This window comes from Varanus komodoensis, unplaced genomic scaffold (genome assembly GCF_004798865.1).
Source record: "Varanus komodoensis strain SLA01 unplaced genomic scaffold, ASM479886v1 scaffold9, whole genome shotgun sequence".
Lineage (NCBI taxonomy): Eukaryota > Metazoa > Chordata > Lepidosauria > Squamata > Varanidae > Varanus > Varanus komodoensis.
Genome location: NW_025336598.1, coordinates 575487 through 586447, shown reverse-complemented (window position 1 = coordinate 586447; position 10961 = coordinate 575487). Strand labels below are relative to the sequence as shown.

The 10961-nt window shown below is 40.6% G+C and overlaps 1 protein-coding gene across 1 annotated transcript in view; it reads left to right on the top strand.

Annotated features, from left to right (window-relative positions):
• Positions 1-6557, top strand: part of LOC123016895 (fatty acyl-CoA reductase 1-like) — a 58661-nt gene extending 52104 nt beyond the window's left edge. The window contains exons 8-11 of the mRNA XM_044417608.1: positions 1-136; positions 1195-1324; positions 2007-2134; positions 6285-6557. Coding sequence (XP_044273543.1) covers positions 1-136; positions 1195-1324; positions 2007-2134; positions 6285-6447 — 557 coding nt within the window. The 3' untranslated portion in view covers positions 6448-6557. The remainder of the gene's footprint in view (positions 137-1194; positions 1325-2006; positions 2135-6284) is intronic.
• Positions 6558-10961: the final 4404 nt, after the last annotated feature.

Sequence of the window (10961 nt, the reverse complement as noted above, 5' to 3'; positions counted from 1 at the left end):
TGGAAAAACCCTTCAGAATACCTTATGCCAGCATGACCTCAAACCACCTGAAACACCAGTACTGGACAGCTGTTGGCCACAAGGCCCCAGCCTTTGCCTATGATTTGTATTTGAGGCTAACTGGAAGGAAGCCAAGGTGAGGGAAGGCTTTGCCGCTCTGTTAGCATACTGGCAAACACTACAAGGGATGTTTCTGCCAGCTGAGAAAAACAGCCACACTGTGTGTCCTGCCTTTCCTTCTGTCTTGCTCTTAGATTGCTACTGCAGCAGTAGTGTAGAACTGCTGGGAGAGGGAACACATCTTGCAAAAAGAAAAGTTAAACTAGGTTATAAAAATCATAACTGGATGTGATCTTGGAAAACTTAATGGGCTGCAGTCATTTTACCAATAAAAACTGATGGTAATTTATTGAAGTGAGGATTGTGGTGAGGATTTAGCAGCTCAGCTAATCACTGTAAGAGATTTCATCATCATCACATTAGGCATAGCTTCCAGCATTACAATACTGATGAGCACAAATAAGTCACAGGGATCATAGGATTAGCCAATGAGGAAAACTGAAGAAAAAAAATAAGAATAGATGGGCTGCCTGACCAGTAGCTCATCTGTCTTCTACACTGATCAGTATTAGATGCTTTATATTATTCTCAAGAGGCTACAGTTTGACTGAAGTACTCAGTTCCCTGAACATTCAAGGAGCTGTATGATAGGAAATCCAGGGCAAATAAAAGCATATCGATAAACCATGCTCAGTATGGGGTTAAACTATTGAATTCTTTACTGCAGGGTGGCAAACAACCTGGACAGCTGTACAGAAGAATTAGACAAATTCGTGGAGGATATGGCTATCAGTGGCAACTAGCAATGATGGTCCAGTACCAGTTGCTAGGGAACATGAGCAGGAGGGTGCTGTTGCTCTCATGCCATTTTGCTGTTTGCCATAGGCATTTGCTTGGCCACTGAGGAAACAGAATGCTGGACTAGATAGGCCTTTGGATTAAGCTAGTTTGGCTCTTACGTTATTTAGCTCTGATAATGATTTTTGAAATGCATTCCAAGCGCAAGCTTAAACCAGAGTAGCCAGTCCATTCAGAGAGCTGCAAAGTTTTGTGATTCTGATGCAAATTCTTATATGCTTATGAATCACCCATGCTAAGCCTGACCATTTCAGTTGTTTCTATTATTTGTTTCAGGATGATGAAGATCCTAAATCAGCTGGACAAATCCATGTCTTTATTTGCCTATTTTACCAGCCGTTCTTGGGAATGGACTGCAGACAATATGAATATGTTAATGAACCAGCTCAGTCCAAAAGACAAGAAAGTAAGCATATTATATCACCAGAGTACAGATCCCATTTGTATAACATCATCTGTGCTTTGAATGGTTACTTTCAGCACTGGAGCAGAGAGTAAGTAAAACAAATCAAGTTTCTAATAGGGATGGCACCAAATTACACAAATGAAACTTGGTCTTGGTCTTGGAAAGAGTGAATTCTGGAAAACTGATCAGGCTATAACATATGCAACCCAGCACATTCTGGGAACATTTCAAACCATGTTGACCTCTCTATCTATTCTTGCAAGCTTCAAGAAGTCACTAGAAAGGAGGTAGGCTTGTGATAGAGTGGTCTAGAAATGTGAACAGTGAGGATAAATTTGAACTTGGTATCAGCAAAATCTGATGATGGAATCTGATGCTTGATACTGACAATAAGAAATTGTGCTTGCCAGCTTTTGTTTACTTAACTTCCACACCACAATAAAAAACATTTTCCACAGTATTAAGTATTTTGTGCACATCAAGTTGTAACAATACCAATTACATCAATTTCAATTCCAGGTTGTAATGTATCAACATGTGAAAAAGTCAAAAGGATGGATACTTCTGCAGGGCACTGGATATGGCTTTGCTTGATATAAAGTTCAATATAGTTTCGGGAACTGAAAGAGTTGCTCCACCTATCTGTGGTATGCCAGTGATATTGTTCCTTACTCCTTTTCAGTTATACTTTTTTGATGTCCGTCAGCTACATTGGTCAGAATACATAGATAACTACTGTGTTGGAACAAAGAAATACCTGCTGAAAGAAGACATGTCTGGAATTCCTGCAACAAAGCAGTACCTAAGAAAGTAAGGCATACATAATCTTTAGCAGTTTTAGGACAGAAAACTTTCAGTGAGTGAAAACTTTATTTGAAAGGATCCTTGCATTATGGTAAACTACCCGCAATATGTTACCCAGGAGATGTTTAGACCAGAACATAGAATAAAATAATAGTAGAGTTGGAAGGAGCCAATAAGCCCATCAGAACCGCCCTCCTGCTTGTTGCAGGACCCCAAGTTAAGAAATTCCTAACATATGGCTGTCCAGCTGCATCCTGAATGCCTCTAATATGGGAGAGCCAACAACCTGCCTAAGCAATTTGTTCCATTGTTCCATTGCTCTAACAGGTAGGAAGTTCTTCTTGATGTTCACCAGAAATCTGGCTTCCTGTAACTTGAGCCCAGTATTCTGAAAGCCCTGCACTCTGAGATGTTTGAGAAGGGATCTTGACCCTCCTCTGTAAGACAGCTTGTAAGATACTTGAAGATACCTAGGATGTGTGAGAAATCCATTTTGGGGGTGAAAATCTAGTGGTTTCCCTGGGCTTGGCTCCCCAGACCCCCATCTGCTTTCTTGGGTGATGAGCCCAGCTTCCTGAAAAACACACCAAACATTTGCACAGCACTTGCTAGGAATCAAGCCCCACACGAATGCTGTACAAGTGGCATCCTCCTTCTATGCATGTGCTTGCAGACTTTGTTTGTGCTGCTGCTTGTAACACAGAAGAGTTATCCCAGAAGAGTTAACCAGGGTTCCGCAAGTGTTTGCTCAGCCTGCTTTCTAAGACAGTGTCAAGCACAAGGAGTCATCCTTGAACTGAAGGAAAATGGATTCTGCAGAGCTTCATCACAACAATGATCTTATCTTCCCCCAGTCTTGTCTTCTCCAGGCTAAACCTATTCAGTCATTTCAGTCTTTCCTCATAGGGGTTTGTTTCCAGTCCCTTGGTCATCTTTGTTGGTCTTCTCTGAACTTCTCACAGTTTATAGGCATCTTTCTTAAACTGTTACACCCAAAACTGGATGCAATACTCAAGGTGAGGTATAAGTGCTGAATAGAGGGGAACTAGTACTTCACATGATTTGGAAGTGACATTTCTATCAATGCAGCCCACAATAATATTTGCTTTGTTTTGCAGCCACATGTATGCACATATTTAGCTTGTGATGTATAAAAATTCCAAGATCCTTCTCACTTGTAGAATGATTGAGTCAGATGATGCATTAGGTTTCTTTTTCCAGGTGCAGCATTTGGCATTGGTCCCTATTAAATTTCACTGTGTTCTTTCCTAGCCAGTACTCCAATGTATCAATATTACTTTGACTTTTCTTTCTGAATTCCAGGATATTAGCTCTCCTACTCAAGTTTGTGTCATTTACAACTGGGACAAGCATTTTTTGCCTCTGTTTCAGCTTGTAGTGATCACTGCATACTTTTCAAAGTGAGTACAGATTGACCACTTTATAATCTGATCCAGAATTTTAATCCCAGGGATTGATGTCAAACTGACTGGTCTGTAGTTTCCAGGCTCACTCTTTTGTCCTTTTTTGAAGCTAGGTACAGCATTAGTCCCCCTCTACTCATCCAGCACTTCATTCATCCTCCATGATTTCTCAAAAATAATAATGATTTTTAGAGTTCTTGTGCCAGTTCCTTTATTACTCTAGGGTGCAGTTCATCAGGACCAGGAAATTTGTACTTGTTCAAAGTAATGAGGTGTTCCTTGACCATTTGCTTGTCAATCTTAATCAGCACTCCCATCCCCTCAGCTGGTACGTCATCTTTGCAAGGAACATCATAAGCCTTTTGGGGAAAAGACTGAGCCAAACTGAGCATGTCTGCCTTTTCTTTATCATCTGTTATCATTTTGCCATCTTCATTGTGTAGTTGAATCATTATTTCTTTCCCTTACTCTTTACTAAACAGGTATTTAAGGAAAGCTTTCTGTTTCTCTTAATGGCTCTCACTAACTGTAGCTCATTTTTCCCTTTAGCCTTCCTGATGCTATCTCTGCAATTCCATTCTACCTACCTATATGCTTCCTTTGTACCTGGCTTTCCTTTCACTTCCTTTGTGTGTCCTTTTTGTTTTCAAGTCTTCTCTAAGCCTTTGTGTAACCATATTGTCTTTTTCTATTGTATTCTACTTTTTTCTTGTTCAAATTGCTTATAACTGTACTTGTAGAATTCAACCCATCTTGGACTCCTTTTCTCATCAGAGCAACTTGCCATGGGACTTTACTTATCATTGTTATGAGTTTATTAAAATCGGCTTTCCTAAAATTAAGTGTTAGCTTCTGAGAGAATCAAGAATTCAAGTATGGTCACTTTCCCCCAGAATTCCCATAACCAGCACTTTATCTACTGGGTCATCCTGTGGGTTAGAATAAAGTAAGGATAACTGATCCTCTATTTCCTTCCTCCACTTTCTATCAGTTATGTTGCTGATAACTGAGGAAGTTATCAGCAACATGTCAGGAGTTTCTTGGAGAGGCCATGTTTGGCAGAATTTGTCTTCCAACATTTATTGAAGGAATTGAAGTCTCCTATTACTATTACATCGTGCCTCTGTGATACACTGGCAATTTGCCTTTCAAAACTTTCATTACTGTCTTCTCTGTGACCAGATGGTTGTTAGTTAGACACCATACATCATGTTTCTTCTATTCTTTGCTCTATTTTAATCCAATTTTCTTAATAGGGCTACTGTACTCATTCTTCTGTATTTCTGTGCAGAGATACATACCGTTAACATAAAGTTTAACTCCACCTCCCTTTCTCCTTCTGTTCTTCTTGAATAAGTTACATGCTTCAATTGGTGAATTTCAGTCATGTGAGTCATCCCACTAAATTTCAGTTACACTTATCAAGTTGAATTGCCCTCTTGTATTAAGAGTTTAAGTTTGTGCTCTTTGTGTCCCATACCCCAGGTATTAGTATATAAACACTGAAGATCATGTGCGTTATAGTCTAGCTTTCTTCATACATATTTTGAGAGACTATCACTGGGCACTATTAGAACTTTTGCTTGTTGTTACTCCCAAGTTTCCTTCTCCCTCCTCTGTAAGCTTTAGTTTAAAGTCCAAAATGGAAGTCTGTGTGTGCTGTGTACATGGAAGAAAAGAAAGTAAGCTAAAATGTATGTTTTCTAATGTACACTTCTTACCTTCAGTAAACCTTTCTATATCTGCTTATCTCCCAAGGATCCCCTGTGTGCATGCTACTCCCCTGCACTTGCACTAGGAAGTGAGTAGTGCTAGAAAAGCTATCTTTCAGGAGAGAGCTGGTCTGCTGTTACTGATCTTCTAATACTAAATCAATGATAAGGTTTGGAGGAACCACAGGCTTTCTCAAAACACAATTTAAAAACAGTTCATTTAACACAGAGGTTTTTAAGCTGAGGTCCAGAGTCATCAGTGGTTCCTGGTGCACTGTTATGTGCTCCTTGGATCTACAACAAAAGAATATTTCTGAAAAGGTGAAGAATTTAAAAGAAGTTTAAAAGACAGCTTGCCTCCTCAGCAGTCCAAGCAGCTGCAATGGAAACATGAAGAATTCTCCAGCTCTTCACATGTGCACATGTAGCTTTGTTGGACTGTAGTCACAGAAAGCAAAAGCAAACTTGAGTTTCCATTCCAAAAACCTTTAGGCAACCTCCCTCTTGATCACCACATGGAAAGAAAGTAGGGTGGCTAGAAAGAAGCAGGAGAGAAGAGTGATCCTTGGCATAACCAATGGTCTCATCCATCCTATGCAGAATGATTGTTTGATAGCATGTTAAGCCAATAGCAATATCTGACTGACTGATTCTTGCACAGCAGGTGTGGCTGCAGGTCCCTTGTTCTTTCACCTTGTTCCACTCTTGAATTCAGTGACATGCATGGAAGGTGAAGGCAGATACTGACATATCTCTTCCCAGGGTATCCCAGCCCTCCCAACAAAGCTTCACAATTTTACTGGAGTGCTGTTGGGTGGAACCACAGGGGAGCAGCAGTCACACAAGTTCCATGACAGAAGAATCAGGCCTAGAGGCATGAAACAAGATGGAGAGCAGCCTGCCTCCTGTCACTGGAGAGAACACTGTGAATCTATTTTATACGGTACCTGTAATAACTGTTCACCACAAGCCAATGCTTTCAGCAGCTCACCTATCTCTTTTCTTTTCTTTTTTTTCCAGACTACAAAATATTCAGTATGTAATCAAAACCACCCTTCTTGTGATCATCTGGCGCATATTTATTGCAAAATCACAAATGGCTCAGAATGTATGGTACTTTGTGGTGAACCTCTGCTACAAGTTCCTTAATTTCTTCAGAGCTTCCAGCACCCTCAGTCGTTGAAGATACCTGTCTGGTTATTGACCTCATGAAAGGATTTCCATCTTCTTGAAACAACAACCGTATATTTTCTGGGTTGAAAGTAGCAGGGTGTCTCTTTATTGCTGCAGAATTAAACATACAGTGGTACCTCGGCTCACATACGCCTCAGTTCACAACCAAATTGGGTCGCAAACAAAAATTTCATAAAAAGTTTTACTCAGGTCGCGAACTCTGCATTGGGTGGTGACCACAATTGTGGCCATCTCCCCACCCCACCCCCCAAGTGGGGAGATGGCCACAATCATGCTTGGGGTGAGGGAGATGGCCAAGATTACACCCATCTTTCCTGCATGAGTGCCCGTGATTGCACCCATCGTTCCTGCATGAGCGCAACCATTATCTCAGCCATCTCCCCCCTCCCAGCATGATTGCACCTGTCCCCCCTCCCCCAAGTGTACCCATGTTCCCGCCCGTCTTTCCTTCTGCAGTGTGCCGGGATAATGGGTGCGTGCGGGGATGACAGGCGTGATCCTGGTTGTGCTGGGGGTGCGGGGAGATGGCTGTGCTCCTCAGGGGTGCGGGGAAGATGGCTGCGATCTTTGTTGTCCTTTGTCACTTTGCTTCACATTTTTCTGATTAAAAAAATAGTTACAGAGTGGATTAACCTTATTGACATTGAACCTTATGGGGAAATTTAACTTGGCCCATGACCAATTTGGGTGATGACTAGAGTCCTGGAACGGATTAAGTTCGTGAGCCAAGGTAGCACTGTACATCATTGTAGACATGTAGTTTTTTCTGGTGGGGGTAGTTGCTAACTCTTCCTCTTCCCTCTCTATGCCCACAGTTTAAATACTAAAGGCATGGCTGAAAACCTGGACACAAGTCACTTTGGAACTTTTCCACTTGATGAAGGGCTGTGGTTAACTAACACTACCATCTTTCACCATCAGTGTAAATTAGTAATAATCATCCCATTTTGTTTCTTCCTACGCCCTAAATGAAACATGAAAATTAGCACAGGAAATTGTACAAGTAACTGAGAGATAGTATCTAAGAGCTGTATTTTTCAAGAGCCTTTATGGCTGAATGGAGACCAGGGGTGGAGGATAAATATTTTGTATTTTAAATGCGATTCAGGATTCTGCCTCTATTCAGTCATCCATTTGCCACCCAGGGGAGTTTCCAGGGTTATCTGGGACCTATTACATGCTGGCCCCAAGCACATCTTAGAACCATCTGGAACCCACTGTAATTTTCTTGCTGGGCAGTTGCAGGAAAAATTATCTTTTATCTACTGGGACTTTGAAGTCTAATAGTTGAATCCATTGAATTAGAAACAGCCTGGTCTGCTTTTATTGGATGAGTTTCCGTTAGTACAGCTTGAGGATGTTGACAAGGTGCTTGGCCAAGTTCAGGCAACCACCTCTGTACTGGATCCATGCACCTCCTGGCTTATAATGGCCATTAAAAAAAGAAAAAGGAGATGATTAATGGCACTTTGCATCAGAGAATGGTTCCTTGCCTCCTGAAAAAGGCTTAGGAAATGCATCTGAAAGAAATCCTCCCATGGAAGACCTTACTCACTTTAGGCCTTTAGCAAATGTTCCTTTCCTGGGCAAGGTTCTTGAGATGAGACTGATTATCTGGATCCATTTCAGTCAGGGTTTAGACTGGGTTTTGGCACAGAAACAGCTTTTGGTGCCCTGTATAATAACCTGTGCTGGAAGTAAGACAGGGGAAGTGTGACCCTTTTGATATTCCTGGACCTCTCAGCAGTTTTCTGTACCATCAACCATAATATCCTTCTGGGGCAACTCTGAGTTGGGAGCAGGGGCACAGCATTGCAAATGGTCCACTCCTGCTTGGAGGGCTACCTCCAGAAAGTGGTGCTTGGGGAATATTGTTCAATCCCATTGATATTCCAGCATGGAATTCCTTAGGGGTCTGCTCTGTCCCTCATACTATTTAGCTTTTACATGAAATGGCTGAGTGGGGTCATCCAGCGTTTGGAGTATGTTTCCATCAGTATGCTCATAATGCACAGCTCTATTTCTCCTTTTCTTTGTCATAGGAGAGGTTGTATATGTACTAAACTAGTATCTGTCTGTGATAATGGACTGGATGAAACAAATGGAAGCTCAGTCCAAACAAGACTGTGATGCTGTTGTTAGGTGACTCTTCTGACCAAATGGAGGGTGTTCAAACTGGTCTAGATGGGGTTGCAGTTCGCCTGATGGAGCAGGTTCATAGCTTGGGGGTTCTTCTTGATCCTTCTTTGTCACTTGAGGCTCAGGTGACCTCAGTGGCTCAGAGTGCCTTCTATCAACTCTGGCTATGTTTGAAGCCACACCTATGTTTGGACATGGATATCCTGGTTTCACTAGTCAATGCTCTGGTAATTTCTAAATTAGATTACTGCAATGCAGTCTACATGGGGCTGCCCTTGAAGATGGCTCAGAAACTGCAGCTAATGCAGAATACAGCAGCCAGATTGGTAACTGACACCCATAAGAGCAAACACACAAGACCAGCTTGCATTGGCTGCCTGTATGCTTCTAAGACCAATTCATGGTGCTGGTTTAATCATATAGAGGCTTGCATCACATTTCACTTAATATTTTAAACCAATTTTTAACAACTTAAACAGCTAAGACAGGTTTGTACTGCTAAGATAGCTGGCAATGCCCCTCTCCCTGTGTCATTTAGAGTTGTTAAATGCCTTGGCACAGAAAGCAGTATTAGCCTACTGCTGAAAGGACAGTAAAAGTTGGCACTAAGCAAGCCTCAGTAGAGAGATCATCGCATAATTTTGGGACTACCACAGAGAAGGCCGTCTTACTTGTTGCTCCCAACAAGCCTCCCTCAGAGATGGCAATCAGAGGAAAGCCGTGGATGTTGACTCTACAGTCTAATAGATTGTGGCTGGGAGAGATGTTCTGTCGTGCATTGCAGCGCTAAGCTACGTAGGCTTTTATAGGTTAAAACAAGTACCTTGAATCCAGCACAGAAACACATGTTTCTATATGTAATGGCAGTGCTTTTTTTGTAAAAAAAAAAAAAAAAGATGCCGGAACTCATTTTTTTTTTTTTTTTTTTTTTTTTTTTTATATATATATATATATATATATATATATATATATATATATATATATTCAGTTCTTAACATAAATTTAATATATTGTATTTAAGGCAAATGTTCATAGTAAATTCCAAAGTTTTGTCCAATTCTCGTCCAACAAATCTTCTTGTCCTTTCCCTGCTGTTAGCATCTATGGCCAGATGTCATCCTCTGAGTAACCACAGATCAATGTACTTTGAAGGATCAAAAAGTCTCAGAGGTGGTCCGACAAGTTTGATGAACAAAGTGCTGAAATTGTCTTAGTCTTCAACGAAGCTCTTGTTGGGGTGGCAATTAGATTCATCTGTGAAAACCCACGTTCACATTCACTTGAAGAACTTGAAAATGGGAATGGTATTCAGAGTCTGTATCAAATGCAACAGTTTTTCTGGATATGTCTTTTAGAGAATGTATTCACGGAATCCACGAATCATTTCTCTTTCATTTAGTTGCAGTCTGATTGACAAGTTTCTAATTTCCACTTCTCCAAATGTCAGTTGAGTATTCACATCTTCAGGCCAATGTTTTTGATCAAGTACGTGAGATCAATATACCAACTCATCGTCTTTGCTATCAAGCAATCTTTTTTGGATTGACTTTTTCAATTTTGTATAAAATGTACTTGGGTCAATGGGAGGATCCTTTCTTGAATTTCATGAAGTAAAACTCCACAAAAGCAAAGATCATGTACAGCAGCAACAGCGCATTTATAATAGGGCCTAAAGTTCTGTCTTTTTTCTTCAAAAACTTGTACCAGTATTTTTATTTTCATATTTGCCTTGTACAAGTCCATGTTGCTGTCCTGTAGGTCCAACCTTAATTTTGATAGTTCTTGGAGAGCATCACACATCAATTCTAGGTCCAATAAAAATTCTGTAGATGTGATGTTTCTTTTCAAGGCATCATAAGTGCATTTATCATTTTTATTTCTTGTAGGATCATGCATTGCTTCTTCAAAATGATACACAAGGGATTCAAAATTATTCCACACAGCCAAAACTGTACGGAAACTAGATGACACCCATCAGATACTTAAAATTCTTCCAATTTTCAGCAGCTCAGCCCCAGTAATTCTGCACATAAATGCAACTCTGTACTATTCTTTGCCGAAGCATGGTATATGACGTAAAGTTTATCAATAAATGATTTGAATCTATTTATTCCTGAAGTTTCCTTGACAGCATCACCTACTGATAATTCTAGTCTGTGATTAGCACAATGCCAAACTATAATAGAAGGAAAATGTTCTGACAGCAATTTTTTCACTCCACTTTTACACCCTAACATCATAGCAACGCTGTTGCATGCCAGAGAAACCAAATATTTTTTTAAATAATCTTCTGTCATCCCATAAGAGTGAAGACATTGGAGTAAGGAATCAAATGACTCCTTCTGCTGTTACTTTTTCAAGTTC